This window comes from Brienomyrus brachyistius, chromosome 5 (genome assembly GCF_023856365.1).
Source record: "Brienomyrus brachyistius isolate T26 chromosome 5, BBRACH_0.4, whole genome shotgun sequence".
NCBI classification, from domain to species: Eukaryota; Metazoa; Chordata; class Actinopteri; order Osteoglossiformes; family Mormyridae; genus Brienomyrus; species Brienomyrus brachyistius.
This window is the reverse complement of record NC_064537.1, coordinates 19,925,248-19,943,311: the sequence shown is the minus strand read 5'-3', so window position 1 is coordinate 19,943,311 and position 18,064 is coordinate 19,925,248. Positions and strand designations below refer to the sequence as shown.

Sequence of the window (18,064 nt, the reverse complement as noted above, 5' to 3'; positions counted from 1 at the left end):
ACAGAATTAAATCATATATGGGGAGCTATTCATAATGGCAAACTGTGAGACTCAACCAAGACGCATAACCTGTCATAACGCCAAACTTAAGGGCGATGATCCACAGGCGATTAGAGGCTGACATCTACTTCATGATTCCATTATTATAGAGAAGCGGTGTGAGGTTGTCACTGCTTTATTGAGTAAGACAAGACTGGGTTGGGATCCATAAATACCTTAATCCAGCCTTCACCAGCCATGCAGAGTTAATATCCACAGTCTACAGCATCATCTTACAAAGACCAGTTTAGGATCATTGACATCGGAAATGAGACTCAATACACTAGGAAAGGTTCAAATGCTTCTCTTAACCACCGATGTAGCACAAACAGCAAAAGATGGCGAGGGGGGGGAGAGAGAATCAAGGGGGAGAAAAAATAATCCGTAATTAAATGAGCAAACAGTTTCCATGAAGCCCTCACTCAATCTGTGTGTAGTGAGTGATTTGAGGCACTTTCGCTCTCTGACCTCTAACCTCTGACCTCTGACCGACATCCCCAAAGTGAGTCACTCAACAGAGTCTTGCTGCCTACTCCCATCACCAGCCCACTTCAGAGAATTTGTAAAAAATTATAAATCTATGTATTTTTACAACTGTACATCACTCTCGCAAGTCGTCTGCGTGTAAAAACAAAACACGAACACGTCATCACAGCTTTTCTTTCGTCGAACTAAAGGTTTTCAGTTTGATGGTTTGATCAAAACCAGACTTACCCCTCGCTTGTAAACCAGTAAAGAATGGAGGCACTACAACAGCCAACTGCATAACAGTATTAACCTCTGGACTGTGGACTGACAAGAAAATAAAGGACAACATCTCAGAATAGGAGTGAACCGCTTGCCCGGTGCATTTGAGGTACCAGACAGGAAGTAATGCAAGCCCTGTATCAAGCCAGGTTCAAAGAATCATTGATCAGGCAGCAAGCCCCGTAACACTGGCAGCTAACAAGCTTCTCTTGTTCAGGTCAGAGTCCCTGAATAGCATAGTGTCTCAGTTGCATATTATAAAATATATTTTAAGTAGGATCCAACAGACAGCCACAGTCGATTCAGAAATTATTTTTCAACATTTTATCTGAACACCAACGATTTAATAACTTCTTTTTTTTTTGAACCTATGCAAATCAAACAGGGCAAGAACAATGCAATTAATGGCCGGGTCTCAACATAAGAACAGGGGGTCAAATGAATTAAACTAGCCATAAAAAAACTACGTACTTTGTTTTTCCCTCCTGTTATTACCAAACTATTAGTACGGCTAAGGAAAACACTCCCTAAGCTCATTACATCAAAATCTACTAAAAGGTCCTGGTATGTCACTTAAAAATAAACCACTGATTATCCTATTTGAAGGGGAAAAAAACAACCTTTTCTTGGCCTACATCCACCCTTCTGGCATGTGCTGTTAGACTTTGGTTAAGTTGTTCAGAATTTATTTGCCATACAGTACGAAAAGTCAGAATACCAAAGTGCATTTTGTAAACAGGAGATCCACAGATTCTACGTGACTTTTGAACAACCGCAGCCAATTCCGATTCCACCAGAAGATGCACAGAGGATTAGCCGCCTGTAGCATCAGTCCACTGACACGAGGCACGACATCCAAGGCTTTGCCCTCCAGGTCGCATCACCAGTGTGCAGACAGGGGACACCAGCAGTAAAACCACCGGTTCCGCGAGGCTCTGCCTCACCACGCCATGCAAGAGGCAGAAAACGGGAAAAAAAAAATTCGAAAATGTGCCTCTAATGACAAGGAATTCATAATTTAAGGCCCTCAACAAAAGCGTGATCACAGTCCCGCAGTGAAATCGTAGGAAAAGGGTATGATAAAACCTGACGACTTCATAGTCTTCCAAAGGCCACAAGCAGGATAAAATCTCACGACTATCACTAGTTTAATTAGCTAACGGTATTCCCCTGGCATTCAGTTTGAGGGGTTAGATGTCTCATGAATTCAAACTTGTGCATTGCATGTGCATGTCCAATTCGTCATGCTAACATTGACAGCTTTCAGGCCTCCAGCGCTTCTGCGAATAAGCTAGGTGTTGACCGTGGACTTAGACCATTTCCCTGCCCGTCTGCGTCAACCTCAACCGTGACTTCAGGTAAATTAATGGCACACAGTCTGGAGCAGACAACTGGCATCTTTATCCCCCCCAGCCCCCCGTCTTAGAGGCGGGATGCAGAGGGGAGTGATTGGTCCGTGATTCAGCTCCACACTCCCTTGAAGAACCCGCCCGCTCGGCTGAGGAGGAGATTACTGGATGCCTTTCCCTCGGTGTCAGGAATGCACAGTGCCTTTCAGGTACCACATGCTTCCGTAACTGACGCAGCATTCCTGCAGCGAGAGAGAAACACACACAGCATGAGAACCTGCCAGCACGTTGGAGCATATACAGGGGCGGGGCCAGAGTCACAGGCCCCCTGCCGATTGGCCCTCAGAGAGCCCTCTTCCCTGTCACTCAACAATTCAAAGCACATCATTGGCTAATAAGGTGGGCCCCTCTTACGTCCCCACCTTGACCCAATAATCGCCCCCGCCAGCACGCTACTCGTAACAGGAGCATAACTTCCTGCAAAGTTACAAACCCCAATGACAGAGGAAAACATGGGAGGGATTCAGCTTTTTTCCAAATACTACAGCAAATATATCTACATAAGCATTTGTAAGGAACAGCTCACCTTGAGAAGCCTGTCGATGTCGGCCTTAGTGACTCCGCCGCCCAGCTCCTGCATCAGCCGTGTCTGCACCAGCATTCTCCTGACACGGTAGTTCTTCATGAAGATCTCGAACAGGACCTGTCGATACTGGGAGGGGCCATGGAGAGGACAGAATATCAGCACAGGGAGCCTCGACTAGCAAAGGGAACGCGCACTGGAGCACAGACACCCGAGACCCTTGCTGGCTAAGATCTAATGTGGGCGGTGGGCAAACGTTACCTTATCGAAGGTCTCTCCCGTTTCCCATACAGCAAAAACCTTCTGCTCGTCTGCTGCAGCTGAGCTCTGCGAAGGAAACTGAGGAGCGAGAGACAAAATCCTCGTGTTAAATTTGACAGTGACACAGTGCTCACTAAGATCTGCTTGGGGAGTATGGATTGCCTGATATACACAAGCAGGCTTTGTGTACAGAAACCTGTTTGTATGGAGCAGAACAGCAGCACCGAAAAGGGACCCCGAGACCAAACAGGATGCCTGTTCCATCCCAAAGGCCTCATCTATGGCTCTCGTGTCTCCAGAAAAACTACAACAGACCTAAATAAGGATTTTAAAACGTAAAGAGGGAGTGGCCAGTTTTCATATAGATAAAGGCCACAGAATTCAACTGGTCGTCTATAAAGAAAGAAAAACTCTGACAATAAAACAAACCTGAGGGCAGGGACGCCGTCACCTCTACTGCCACCAAGCGACAACACCCATCCGCCTGCCATACACCATTTTAGCTCCTATCTTACACCCAATGGCGTACGGCTGATTGATTTAAACAATCACACGAGACTGAGCCTTAAACATGAGGAGGCAAGTCATTCAGACTAAAATAATTCGGTGAAACAATGTCAAGAAACGGGGTGGGAAAAAAAGGAAGGAATAGAGAGAGATCTAAAGTAAGTCTGGGTCAACAGCTCGCGTCACATGATCCACTTCCTCCTGCAGTTTACAGGCCGCAGACAAACGGACTGTATTTGGACCTGCGGCCGTCGTCACGGTGAGGGGATGCAGACACCTTCGTACTGTAGCTGGGGCAAGATGGGCCATCTGGCAGCAGGCCTCATGAATGTCACACACCAGCCTCCTGCTCAGTTTGTACTACACACTGACTGCAGTCTCATCTACTCGCATATAGTACAGGACAGTACTAAAAGCTATTGTACATCTACATATTTTGATAGGTGCCTGCTGGTACCGAAAAGAACGGCTTATTGTCATCTATATAGTATCCAGGCCACCCTCACTGATCTCATTTATTTGTTTCAGTACAACCTTTATTGTTTTATGTCTGTTATCATATCGATACTTTAAACGTCTTTCTGCTTTCACCCTTTACTAAGGTGCCACTCGCCGCCTAACATTTCACTGCAGTTTGGCTGCAAACTGCATAGGACAAATAAAACCCTTGGATCCAGGAGGATCAATACAGTGAAACCTTAAATCTTACAGTATAATAAGAGTTCAAGCCATAAGCATTTAATGCCTGTAAAACACAGTTATTAACACACTTCAGAGCTGTTTCCAGGGCCCTTTCCAGCCTTTATCGGAGTATAATCTGTGGCCACATGATAGGGCGCATTACAACATACAGGCCAGGCAAATAATACTGAGTGAAGAGCAGGTCACCCAAGGCTGAGCCACAGCCAGTATTAAAAACGTCATAGGTGTATTTTGTTATTAACGTACATGTGATGTGTCAACTAGCATATTTACAGAAATGACTACATTTTCCCTTATAAATACTTAGGTTCACAAGGATCAGTATTCTTGAGGTTGCCAACACTAACTGCAGTGGCTTTGATACCCGCAGCACGTCACACTTACACCCGCTGTCACCAGGAATGTGTGCCGTCCTCCTTACCATTAATAGCAGCTCTGCATCTCGTACCTTCCTCTCACTCCCCCTAGACTCCGTAATCCACCGACCCACTTTAGAAGGGCTTATAAGACGAACCCGAGCGGGAGCCCGTGCACAGTTCGCAGCCGCCGCAGCGACGGCTGCAAGTCAAAATTCCGTCCCGCCTTCGTAAAGTGATTGGCACTGACTGAAATTAAGGTCACGTCTGCTGCCGTTCGCCATGTCAGAAGGGAATCACTGAAGACACCCTCACCAAGCAAAAAGACCAAGTTCTTCAAAAATGCTGCAAATCAGTTAAAACTGGGTTACAAACGAGGTTGCGAACCCCGAGCGTGACCTTCATTCATGGACTCCTATTAAACTCACATCAGGGAAACATGCGGATGAGATATCAGCCGCGAGAGAACCTCACTTAGCTGTCCAGCAGACACGTTCGTGCTGGAAGACGTGTGTTCTCCAAGGGAGGAGCAACAGCGTACACAGGAAATGCTCGACTCCGGATGCTAACCAAACTGGCGGCACTAGATACTTGTAAACAAGCAGGAAAATCAAAAAATGACACCTGGTCTGTCTGATGGCCTTTCTGGCTAAAAAGACGAGGTAAAGACTGCAGTAGCTATAAGGTACCGTTTGACTTACGATGACCAGATTGTCTTATTGCATTAGATTCAGAGCAATCAGAAATTTACTCTAAATACGATCTAGAAACGATCCACCACCATTTCAAAAGATTTAAGGAAGCACCAGAAAGGAGGTATAATCCTCAAGAGCATCCTGCCCCAACCCTATGCTATGTCAGAGATCCCAAAGGTCACTGGGTTCAATTACTCTTCATGAGAGGTCGCACACCAGACAAACACCACGCAGGAACACGACGATACTCCCAAGGACGGCATGAGTGACGAATAGCATCTGCGATGTTTCATCCTCACTGGTACATCGTAAACAAGTGCACACGATGCAAAGCTGCTTCAACTCTGCATAGATCGATACGGCACTCTGACTCGTACTGAACCAACAACAGAAAAGAGGAAGTTCTGTAATTCATTACTGCACTGAAAACCGAGATAAATATTCAAATTAGTAGGAGCTGTGTTTCTGTAGTAAAAGCATAAACTATGCAAGGTCTGCCATACTTGATTACATACAGTTCACAACTTTTAGGCCCAAAATTGTTTCCCAACCTAAATGCTAAGTTGTCCTACAATAAGTGGACTTCAGAACCTGTAAAGGGAAACTTGGATGGTACCAGATGGATCTTTCAGGACCATTTAGATCTAGTCATAGGATAGTGATGCTGTAAAAAAAAAAAAAAAAAAAAAAAAGTCTGACAGAATCTCCCAAGAAGACAAACGGTCCACTGTTACGACACAAAGGAGGGGACCTGAAACAAGGAGGCAAAATTTCAGACATTCCTGTCCGTAACTGAGAAGAGATTAGATCTCTGGGTTTAAAAAACAAACAGGGAACGACTAGGGACTTTGACACACAATCTGCTTAACGGAACATGTGTGACATTCTGCGAGGAAATATGAGGTCAGCATGCACAGCACATAACTTCCAGCAGATCACACTGAACCTGCCACCTTACATAAATACCTGGAAGAAACCAAAGAGCCCCACTTTCTTCACCGGGACGAGCCCCCCCTCAGAGGCGATTTCCGCTCTGGCAGGAGAGCTTGTATCGCACGGGAGCGGGAGACAGACACGGGGGGAACCTGAGAATGCCAGGCGCCCAAGCAGGACGCCTCCGGAGGCAGGTCCCTCCGAGTACAGGCAGCTCCTGTGCGCCGGCCACGGGGCCCGACCCGTCGTCCCTCGGGGGAAACGCACACCGCTCTGAAAGGCCAAGACCGCAGTTCTCACAAGTGTCACAGCGAGAACCGAGGAGAACCTCTGAACAGAAGACATTACTGCCACTGTGAACACAACCTCGCTGCGCAGAATTACGGAGATTAAACAAAACACCTCATCCTTTAAATTCTTGTGCCTGTACAAGGAGGATGAAAATGTTAAAATCACAATGGTTCATGGGGGACTGCTGAGAATCTGCTAAGGAAAATGGCAACAAAGCTACTCTACCTCGCAAAGCACAAAGAAGCATTTCCTTAGGCTGCTTGTCTACATGCCTGCATCATTTTAACAATATATATCAAGGGAAAGAAAAACTAACTGATCTCTCTCCACTTTTTTTTTCCTGTTTGAACATTGTTTCACCGAATTATTTCAGCCTGAATGACTTGCAATCTCGTGTTTAGGTTCTAAATCACTCAGTAGAACATAGTCCAAAGGAACAGCTAATGGGGTTCGGGGCAAAGCAGAGAACAGTGCTGGAGTTGGTCTTAGCAGGGAAACGGTTTGTGCCGCTTCTCTACTGTGAAGGCAAGGGGCCCGTGTGTTATTCTAAGGTTCCTTGGAACCTCCAGGAGAACCTTTAGCTTTTGGAATCCCTGAACAAGATACCACAATATTTATCTGATGGTTTATCAGGTTCACAGAGCCTTAAATAGCTCTGAACCCCTTTCAGTCAATTCACACTGAATATGACTATTAAATCAAGCCTAATGAATGTTCTGTTTATGATTATTTATGCCTTGTATTATTATTCACTTTGAGGCCATCTACACCATTTATACCAACAATGAAATGGAACAAATGTAGAAAAGCGCTAAAAAAAAACAGACTGGAGAAATACACCTTTAGTCACCACGTAGCCATAGGCTGTTTACTGAAACTGCTCCTTCTATGAAATGTAGCGTGGATGAACAAACACATGAGCGGGTGTCAGGGCGCAGCAGGAGGCAGCCCCCATGACGTCTGAAAGCCTGGACTTCCAGCAGACTGTGGCCCGTGAGGGTGAGGGTGAGAGGCAGCTTTCGGCGTAAAGGTCAAGCGGAGCCGTGTGCCGCCGACTCTGGGCGAGGCGCCTGTCCTCGGTACTCACAGGCACCAGGATCTGGCGGCAGCGGCAGAGGAGAATGGCGTCCTGCAGCAGGCGGTCCGAGATGCCCCCGAACAGGCTGTGCCCGGGGGGCAGGCTGGCCAGGTGCAGGTTGAAGAGCCTCTTCACCTCGCTCAGCGTCAGCACAAAGTGCTTCCTGAAGGTGGCTTCCACGAATTCCTGCAGCTCTCGGCTAGGCGTGTGCACACTGTGCCCGTTGGGGGTGTCCGCGGGGGGCCCGTCGTCGTCATCCGGGTGCCCGTTAAGCGAGCCGTTGGGCAAGGACGTGTCCATGGGCTCCTCGCCGTCGCTCAGAGGTTCCTCCTTGACCCGCAAGGTGGCCCCTGCGGCGCCCCGCTTCCGCTGAGAGTGCTCCCTCTGCAGCGAGGCCTGGTTCTCTCGGGCACGATCGCGGGCAGCCTTGATCCGCTGATCCCCAGTCACATGCACCGCTGTGAAACAATAAGGACCCTTTACGTAAAGGCGCAGAAGCATCTAACAAGCATGCAGCTCCACTGCTATGATATTCACCTCATCAAGAATACATGGCTGCTTATTTGGTTCCTCCTAAATAATTAACAAATTGTTATGAATCTCAAGATAAGCCGCCTCCTTAACCAGTTTACTCATTAGCTGAACTGTAGATTCAACTGACAAAAAAAAAGCCTGTTTGATGAGCACAGAGATTCGGAGAATAAACTCATATTTAGACAAACTTACCGGCTGGAGGATCAACCTTTTTTATCATCATATCTTCCTTTGAGAGATTGAACACCTTTTCCAACCTGTACAAAACACAATCCGTTTAGAAACCAGCTATCTATCCTCCATAATACAGTTAGTGTATTCTTTAACCAAGCCTGCATTAGCACAAAGGATCCCAGGTTAAACGTTAACAGGCAGTGAGCGATGACTGTCCAGACTTTACATGCAGAATTAGATGGTTTCCACACTGAAGAGCACTGTCATAGAAAATCGCTTAGTGTAGACGGAGACCAACGCCACCAACATCCCCATCATACTTGGCCTGGATTCCAAGCCACAGCATGTACTGCCTCTGAGCCACGTCTGGGTGCTTCTTCACGAACTCCGTGTCGGTCGAGAGAATGAATTCCCAGCCACGGTTCACCCGAGCAACAGACATCTGTTCCAGAAAGTCCTTCACATCTTCTGGAGGGAGCTGTGAGCACAGAGAGGACAGGACGAGTGAGCCAAAGGCTGAATAGTACAGTGACGTTCAGCCACTTTTTACTGGGTTATCTCAATCTCCGTCGACGGAAAGGAAGACACGCAAGGCCCCAGGACATTTCCTCAAGTACCCAAGAGTACACAGTGCACCGATTTTAAACATATGAAAAAGGCCGGCCTTCCACTTCACAACATGAGCACTCGACTCAGAAAGTTGACCTTCACGCACCAAACGGTCCTTTAGTGACACCTAGTGCTAAAGTGATTAACTGCAACAACAAAAGTGATAACCCACCTTGATGACTGCTGCAACCTCTTTCCGCATGACTGAGCGCTCTTGGGTAAATCTCCACATCTAAAAAGACGCACAGTTACTGAGTACCAGAACAAACATCTATTCATAGTCACCAATTTTATAATGAACGGCTTTCATTTCATAGTGCAAAATCCGATAGACCTTGCGGAGTCCTACACCATAATATTAACCCCCTGCTTGGCATGGATGTTTCCAGCACCTGTTCATTGACATCTGCCTAAAATCCACATTCCCCTGCCCTCCAGAAGAGGCTCACCACGTAGTCCCTGCCACGGCAGAGCACTTCTGCGGGAACACCGCTGTGCGGACTGCAGCTGTCCTTGGGGTAGAGTACGTCACTGAAAACGAGGCAGCCACACACATGTCAGCCATCACAGAGAGAGAGGGATTAAGCGTTAAGACACAAATAAGATGAATCTGAAAACAAAAATATAGCTAATCACTAATCAATAAGCCTGGGAGAAAATTTGGCAAGGAGCCCGTTTCTCTTGAGGGTAGGAGGCACAAGATCCACAAAGTTATCCAGTCACTGCACAAGTCCCGTCAAGCTTGCTTACCTCTTGACGACCCAGTTGCCTTGCACGAGCATCGCCACCTGCTGGATGCACCGCAGTACTGTCGTTGAGTCCGTGCCCTGGCTCAGCAAGCCCATCAGGTTGGCGAACGGCATCACCTTCACTGGATTGGGGGAAACCAACAGCGGTGGGTTTAGACTTGACCCAAGGGGGTCAGAGCTGCAGATGAGCCCGTCTGTCAGGTACGGGCGTCTCTCACCGTTCTTCATCAGAGTCTTCACTTGATCGCCGAGGGGCAGTGTCCTTAGCTGGGCCATGGATAGCACGTTACTGGGCCCCACTGGCTTTACGCTGAAAACAGAGACGGGTTAGCTCTCTCCCAGTCACACCCTGCCCTAGAGAAGCATTTCTTTCTGGGGGACATGTTTACTGGATACTTACATCTTCTCCTCTGTGACAGGGGGCATCAGCATAGACAGGTACTCACTGATAATAATAATAAAAAAAAAGTTCATATAAAGAAATCATGTCACAATGGAGCTCGAGAAACACGAGCAGAGACACAAAGTTCACAGCAGGGTCAAATAATTACGATCCACAATTGCGAACAAGGATGAAATGTAAGGAACGGGGCCTTCTCTGTCACGGTGGGGGGGGGGACGGTCACCCGAGGGAGGCTACTGGTGTGTTACAGACCCACTGCCGGCCAGCAGCTAGAGCACTTTCAGTTTCTGAGCTCATGACAGCGACGACAAACGAGCAGGGATTCAACCCCGGAGCTACACCCACCTGCGAGTCTTCACCAGCTCCGTGTTCTCGGACATGCCCATCGACTGGCAGAACAGGTACTGCCTCTCGTGCTCCGAGCGCCCATCCTGTTAGATAAGGACAATGGAACGGCACACGTGAAGAAAAAACATATACTCTGAGTGATCGCCATGGCTGTCCCCAAGTCCGCGGCAGGCTCTACCCACAATGCACTGCACGAGCTCCCATGGTGCTCCCGGGCCACTGCACCCACCTTGATACCGTAGTAGTGCAGGTGAACCCACGGCTCCTCTGCCTGCTTCTTCTGCAGAAACTCGTACGACTGAATGCGCCGCTGGCGGGCTTGCTCCGACTCCGGCCGCGAGAACCTCACCTGCGTGGGTGCAGGGAACCGTGAGCGTTTGGGCTCCAAGCGGTCAGGGCACGTTAAGCCGTTTGGGAAGACTCACCGTGATCTGCTTGACGTCTTCCTCAGCCTCATCCTGGGAGGAGTCTCCACCTGGACAGAACATGCTAGAGTCAGACTCTTAACCTCGAAGGACAGAACGGGATGGAATAACACACCTTTACTGTCACAGGACACAACAGAAACGATGACATGCAACTAACTTTCAGTAGAAATAGACAAATAAATATACGTGAATAAATGAAAAATCAAGTGATATTAATGATATGAAAGGTGGATATTAGCTACAAGTATTAATATAAATAGAATGACAATTAAATATACACTCTACATATACAAAATCTAAAGACTGGTATAAAGTGACATGTGCGCTTAGGCATGAAAATATTACCTAGCAACTGGAGGCATGAAACATAACAGAGCAGAACGGTGAGGTAATCTGAGCGAATAGGACCCTGGGAAAAAAGCTGTACCTCAGTCTAGATCAGGGGCGGCGAACCTGATCCATGGAGAGCCGGTGCCGGTTTTTGGGGTAACCACTCAATCAGCCAATAAGGACTGGAGTTGAGATCCGCTGCTTTATTATTGGCTGCTTGAGGTCATCCCAAAAACCCGCACCGGCTCTCCATGGATCAGGTTCCCCGCCTGAGGTCTTGGGAGAGCAAGCTAGTGGCTGAAGTTTCATGGCGTATGAAGCCGCAGCAGAGTGTTTCCCAGTTGCAGAGGACCAGATTGGGGCACATTGATTCAGTAAGCTGTGTGCTAAACGCTGGTTAAATAGCAGCGCTGCCCCCCCCCCCCCACCTCCCCACCTTCATTGGCAGCCTCCCTCTCGCGGTGCTTGTTGTCTGCTTTGTCCACATAGGAGAAGCTGGGCCGCATCTGGAGGATCCCCTGCAAGGGGGTGAGGTGGAGCTCCCCTGGGGGCAGCAGAGCACGGGGAGATTAGGGTTAGAGCTTAGTGCAGGGGAGACCAATCTTATCCAGAAAGGCCCGCTGTGTAGGCAGGGTTTTGCTGCAATTCCCCAATTAGATTACTAATTAGAGAACTGATTGGCTGAGGAGTCCTCACACCTGGGTTTGAACAGCTGACCTACAGGTTACCCCAGAAACCTGCACACACACCAGCCCTTTGCGGATAAGTCCGGCCACCCCTGGTTTAGTGCCTATGGTATGAACGCCTAATCATCTCAAACATGAGTAAGTATCAGTATATTTCATACTCAACAGAACAGATGCTGTTATAGCAATAGAACATCACGAAGAAAAGGGAAGTACGAACTGGTCGTGAAGGTTACATTCTTGCACACTGGACACGCAGCAGATACCAGGTGAGGCGTTTCACGTGCCGTAACCGCTTGGCCACATAAACGGATGAGGCGGCGCACTCTGTATAAATGTGTGACGCTTATCACACGATATGAAGCTCGCTCTGGCCAATCAGCATGACTCGAACTCCCCTGTGCTTCCCGGCACCCACCTTTACGGAAGACGGCCGCAGCGTAACGCGAGGTGTTGGTAGTGGCCTGGATGGAGGAGAAGGACTGCTTGTCCATCATCTTCCTGCGGCATGACATTAGGGAAAGAGGAAAAGTCAGACGGCGTCACACCATGAGGGGGGTAATGCAGCTCATCCATCTCCATGGCTGCAGATAACAGCATGTCTGAGTGACAAAGCGTGAGAGGAAACGGTCCCGCAGGAGACCACAGGACGCACATGGAGTAGGTGTTGGAGTCCTCGGAGGAGGTGCCGTCCACGTTGAGAGCAATCTGCTCCCCTTTGCTGCGGCAGTAATTTGGACTCATGGTGTCGATCGTCATCTCCAGCTCCACCTACCAAAGCCATGCAGACATTGCATCTTCACGAGCCAGTCTGAGGGACGCGTTTCTCTCCCTAAGTAGTATTCCTGTGTATTTAAACTGTTTTACTTCCTTAAGAACATGGGCATCGCACACCTAAACAGTGAACTGAGCGAAGCCCCGCTAAGCTATGCAACTGTTACAGGTATAGCTGTCAGTTACTCATGACTATCATTAAAAGGGCAGACAGACATGGAAAAATGGACGGAAAGAGTGACAACTGCCTTATAGAACATCATGAAGTCACCATACCTTCTGTTGCTTTGGCTTGATCTTGGCAGACAAGTGGGGCGTGTCATCGTAGGTCATAGTAGCAGGGCGCACTGGATACTAGGGGAGGGGGAAATCAGGGGGGGGGGGGTTAATTTCGTACTCTGACACAGATACATACATTTCCTGACATCCCACACTCACTGACATTATATCGGTAACTGCATTAAAAACGAGTGGGTCTGTCTCACTGGGCACTGCAGTGACTACTTGTTTCTGCTGCATCGTGGATAAATTTACATTAATTTGACAGGAAAACTACACAGTCCTGATCTAATCAGAAGATATCAGTGGCTCAAGCAAACAGCACCACAAAGTAAGATGTATAATAATCCATAATAAAACATTCACTTAAAACGTGTGTTCAGACAAAAAAATTTCACCTATTACTGAAATACGCACGGAATACCACAATATAAGCCAGGCGAGATTATAAAATGCTAAAAACTACTAATTACCTGGAAAAGGTAGAGCATGCCTGCAAGACTTTTGGCAAGATAGACATCAACCTGCAAAAAATTAAAGGTTAAATGTGGCCCAAAGACTATAACAATGATGATAAAATACACTCGGCCGAGCAGATAGTCAGTGGACTAGGAGCCTCCTAAGTGCGTGTTCACAATTGGCTCGATTCAGCCACTTTAAGTGAACTCGGTGCATTTCCCACACAAAACGAGTTGCATGTGGACACTCCAAACTCTAAGCCAACTCGGACCTCCAACTCGGACCTCCTTCCCTCGAAAAGTGAACCGAACTCGGACTACCTCAAGAGGTGCTGCCCCACACCTTAACAGGGGGTCTGAGTTTGGTTTCTTTCGAGTCAAGTCAGTAGGTGCATTTTCTGACGATATGTGAACAGAAAGTGCACCCAGCTCACTGTGTTTTTCCCCTAGCAGAGCACCTACACGATTCCGGATAAGACGCGTACCACAATGTTTTTCCGCCAAGAATCCAAATCACTATTTTCTCTCACAATCCCTGAGAAATATATTTCCTTCTCTCTCTGCGATTATTACTCATCTTCATAAACATGGAACAAACGATACGTAGAGATGCACGATAAATTGATAAACATACTGAAATTGCTGTGTGACATTTTTATCAATATTCAAAGATGGCAGCAATAGACCTACAGTCAACATCATTGTTTCAGTAGTATCAGACGATCAACTATTTTCCTTAGTGGAGGATGAGGGTTTTTGTTGGCTCATTCCCCACTTATAAGGGGTTTAAAAGTACCAACCGGAGAAATGTTTATAATTCACTATAAAATCTGGCCCATTGATCAATCTTTTGTTTCAAAAGTAATTGCACTAATCTGTGCCAGCAAGTTTGGCAAGTTTACCTGCTTTTTCTGAATAGAAAGAAAATATGTAACTCAGTTTACTTTATCATGGTGCACTGTAATTTACAATGCTACATTTAAACCCAGTGTTTCCCCTACCATTATATTAGGGGGGCACCCTGCCCCCCCAAAGGCACCTTCCGCCCCTCCCTTGAAGGTCAAGTTAATTTTATTTAATTATATTTTCTATATAGCGCCATATCTCAACAGAAGTCATTTAAGGTTACCTTTCCTACAGAACAGGGTTATACATTGTCCTGTTATTAAACAAACTAAATAGCCTTATGTTATTGATCTTATTTACACAACAGCTTGTCATTTTTCTCTCTACACTGTCGCGCGTTTACAATCCTCCTCTGCTCTCTGTATCGCGCATGGCGGAGCTCCGCCCCAATGCGCATGCACTGACACGTGCGCAAACACACAGGTGAGCGCGCTCCCACCAGCGGACAGAGAGCACCCGTCGGAAAATATGTTGCGTCAAGCAGCTGAAAAGCAGACAAAAATATCTGTATTTTTTTAAACGCCCACTTTGTGGATAATTGTCATAACAAGAAATGTTCTGAAGTTTAGTTCAGTTCTTATATTGACTACCATCATTAAAAGAAACACATGAATCCTGTCTGGGGCCCTTTGCAAAACTATAAGAGAAGCAGCAAAACTCAGCTAATGTACCAGTGAAGTCATTTCGTAAGTAAAACTGAACACAAAGTGCTCGTGCGGACCAGCACTCCCAGACCAAAAAGGTGCTTAAAACACTGGAGACGGGACATAAAAGATATCACAGGTATTACCTGCACTTAATACAAAGCATTATAATATGTGATTATCTTAAAACAGTCAGCAATCACGCCAATATGGCTTCAAATTACAGATACAGTATTACTGTAGCTATCAACAGACCTAAAATGATTATAAATATGTATGTTTGAACAATGACCACATGAAATTAAAGTTCAAGACAAGGTCAAATACAGACATTTATGTGCAGAGAGAATAGCTATGTATGTATGTGAAGAAGAGCCCGTAGAGAATACATTCATAACTGAAGCTGCAATATCACTGATATATTTCACTGACCTCACTGGAAACCCAGTGACCAACAAGACTTGACATCTGCCAGCCAAACATTCCCATCAAATACACTGTCACGCTAAAACTGAAGCTTCGCTGTGCTACCTTTTTGTTTTATCCCCACTATATTCTCCCAGTTACTGATACAAAGAGGAGACTTTTCATGAAGCAGTAGAAGAACTAAAATAAAAACCCAGAACACGGGGCTGCGACGACAGGCTGCCTCGTGGTAAAATTCACATTAACCAAACTGTCAGGGATCATTGAAACTGATGCTCTTCTACGGTAGCACAAAAAAAAGAATTAAGAATAAAACCTGGAAAAGGAGGCCAGCTGCGATGATTTAATGTCAACTTTATCATACTGCCATGACAGAAATGCTTACCTCTTGTATAATTGGGTCATCATCTTCCCCACTGGCCATATTGAGGGGATTTCGGATAAACTGTGAGGAAGGTCAGGCTTCTGCTGTACAAAGCTGAAGGGAAATACAAGAATTAAAAAATAAATATCAGAGACCCATAAACTGACAGCCGCAGCAAGGCAATGCGGCTGGGGAGCTGCGGGGGGGTCGTTTGTCTGCAGGCCGCTGACTTGGGTAGGGGGGGATTATTAACAACGGAAGGTTAATCCAGGTAACTACTGGTCTGGGATCAGTCACGCTGAAATGACAGCATCTAAAGCTCCCGAAACATTTTGATTCCCGACTTGATCATATGGAAACATGCCGACATTCACGAGGCACACGCTGCCCAAACCTACTGATATTAATAAAATGACATCACGTTGTATCATTTGGACCAAACTCCTTCGTGACTAGGCCTAGTACTTATTAACCACTGATTGACACGTGTGCTAACAAGCCAAACCAACCGACCAGAGGTTTGCTAAAAATACCCAACCATTTCGTCTTTATTGTGACATGGCTTATTGTTGACGAGTTGTTTAGTTATGCCAAATTCAATCAATTACATAACGTTTAATAGCAAATGATGCAATAACTCCTTCAGCCGTACTGTCCGCCTAACTCCTATCTACCCTGACGAAGGGTCGGAAAATAATCTAAACGACATTATCCGTTTAATGTATCCGACAACTACATCTAGCTATAGTTTATTCATGCATCAGCCAGTGCCTCAACAGTTTGTCAGGACTGGTTACCTGGTTAGCCAACAATACTGTCGCTCAGGTTTAAGACAGTAAACAAGCTAGTACATTTAAGTCAAAATGTATCGGGGAGCTGGAGAACCTTCACAAGCGCTTGCAAGTTTATAATTTTATCATAAACCAAATGTAAAACTAATACTTTGGGGGGAAAAATAGCTAGCTAAATTATTTTCTCCGGCCTCTTCTGAATACTGCAATATTTCTCACAAGGCAAACATATGATTAAGATATTCTCACCCAGGCGTGATCTGTGTGAATTCTTGCTTCGGTGCCCTTAGTGGCTGCTGTATAAACTCCCCGTGTTACTTTTGTTTCAAATGTGTGCCTGCGTGTCGTTCAGCAGCTCCTCCAATCTCAGGTAGCTGCCATATTGCTGCCCCTGCCGAGCGAGACACGTGGGAAGGCGCGATCCCACAATGCAGAGGGCGCGACTGGACCATAGAGGGCGCCCGCCCTCCTTAAAGGGACAGAGACCAGCTTCAGCTAATATCCATTCATGGAAATATCAACAAAAAATACAGATAATAAAACAGCATCATGTGCCACCATCATTTTACCGATGCAATCGACTAGGAAATTTTTAAAGATCGACAGGTTGTCCATTGACACAGCCCAAGGTAAGTGCTTTTATGCAATTTATGTTTATGAACATTTCACATAAGACCAGATGGTCTTAGAACATTTTACTGTACGTTTTATGATCGTATTGTGACGTCTGCTCTTCAGTTCCGCAGTCAACGCAGAGAACTTTAGTCAGGATCATGAGAGGTGGAGTAGGCTTAGTGAATGTTAAACCGGAAAGGAATCACCTGCTTACCTAATGCACTGGGTGTGCCTCAGTTCATACGTTTGAAGTATTTGTTTAGTCCATTTAAAACTGACGGATGGCTGCTGAAAGTATTTGTTTTCCCCAACAGGCCAACTCCCACTTAAGTCTTCCTTTTATTCTCTTCTGTTCTCGGTCTCCATTTCAAAAATTCCATAAATATACATATTTTGGGTCTTTTGACCCCATAATCATACTCACATATTATGAAAAACATTAACTTCCCACTGTAGCTTATCATCATGATTGTACCATGTACTTTTTCTTTCCATTTATTTCTCATAGGACTCACCCTTCCCACAGGAGACTTTGCAAGCTTTGGCTGACGTCCATGTAACCAAAAATCTAGGTGTGAATGTGGACTAATCAGGATCGATGAGGAAAATTACTGATGTCCTAAACAGCGTGTAAGAAAAACAAGTCGATATCTATTTATGGTTTGGTGTGGAGGCTCAGTGGATATTACCATGACCTCACACCTCCAGCGATATCGGTTTGATTCCCAGCTCCATTCATGGAGTTTGCTCATCCTCCCTCTTTCGTCCCAAGAACTTGGGATCAGGTGAATGATGTCCACGTGTGGATCGGTATCCCCTTACCTGCTGTCCTGTGCTTCTTGGAACAGGCTTTGCATCTCTCTCCTGGATATGCATTATGAAAAAGGGATTGATATACATTCATGACGTTTTCGCCACCTGTGCATGTATACGGTTTAACGATCCACTTTGGTGCCGTTGCTGTAGCATTCCGGTGTTCTTCCCAAGTACACAATTATTTTACAC

The 18,064-nt window shown here is 46.3% G+C and overlaps 1 protein-coding gene across 3 annotated transcripts; it reads right to left on the bottom strand.

The window, feature by feature from the left end:
* Positions 1-159: 159 nt before the first annotated feature.
* On the bottom strand, positions 160-16,903 carry polr3e (polymerase (RNA) III (DNA directed) polypeptide E). 3 transcript variants are annotated; one of them, XM_049013372.1, is made up of 21 exons: positions 16,694-16,903; positions 15,675-15,767; positions 13,329-13,379; positions 12,853-12,930; positions 12,458-12,573; positions 12,221-12,303; positions 11,553-11,660; positions 10,784-10,833; positions 10,588-10,707; positions 10,356-10,441; positions 10,008-10,052; positions 9,826-9,917; positions 9,609-9,729; positions 9,308-9,389; positions 9,031-9,090; positions 8,570-8,727; positions 8,268-8,332; positions 7,551-7,999; positions 2,980-3,057; positions 2,722-2,847; positions 160-2,377 (listed from the first exon to the last, which is right to left on the bottom strand). In XM_049013372.1, the coding sequence occupies exons 2-21, from the start codon at positions 15,711-15,713 to the stop codon at positions 2,321-2,323; spliced, it is 2,064 nt and encodes a 687-aa protein (XP_048869329.1). In that variant the 5' UTR covers positions 15,714-15,767; positions 16,694-16,903; the 3' UTR covers positions 160-2,320. The 3 variants fall into 3 exon arrangements, with proteins under 3 accessions (XP_048869329.1, XP_048869330.1, XP_048869331.1); XM_049013373.1 differs by having other exon boundaries at positions 15,675-15,757; XM_049013374.1 differs by having other exon boundaries at positions 15,675-15,754.
* Positions 16,904-18,064: the final 1,161 nt, after the last annotated feature.

Bases quoted from the DNA above. Each gene is read 5' to 3' on its own strand.
- polr3e (XM_049013372.1), bottom strand. From the start codon at position 15,713: ATGGCCAGTGGGGAAGATGATGACCCAATTATACAAGAG. The intron at 10,708-10,783 runs GTGAGTCTTCCC...GCACCCACGCAG, and splicing joins AAGACGTCAAGCAGATCACG to GTGAGGTTCTCGCGGCCGGA. The intron at 2,378-2,721 runs GTGAGCTGTTCC...CTCTCGCTGCAG, and splicing joins ACATCGACAGGCTTCTCAAG to GAATGCTGCGTCAGTTACGG.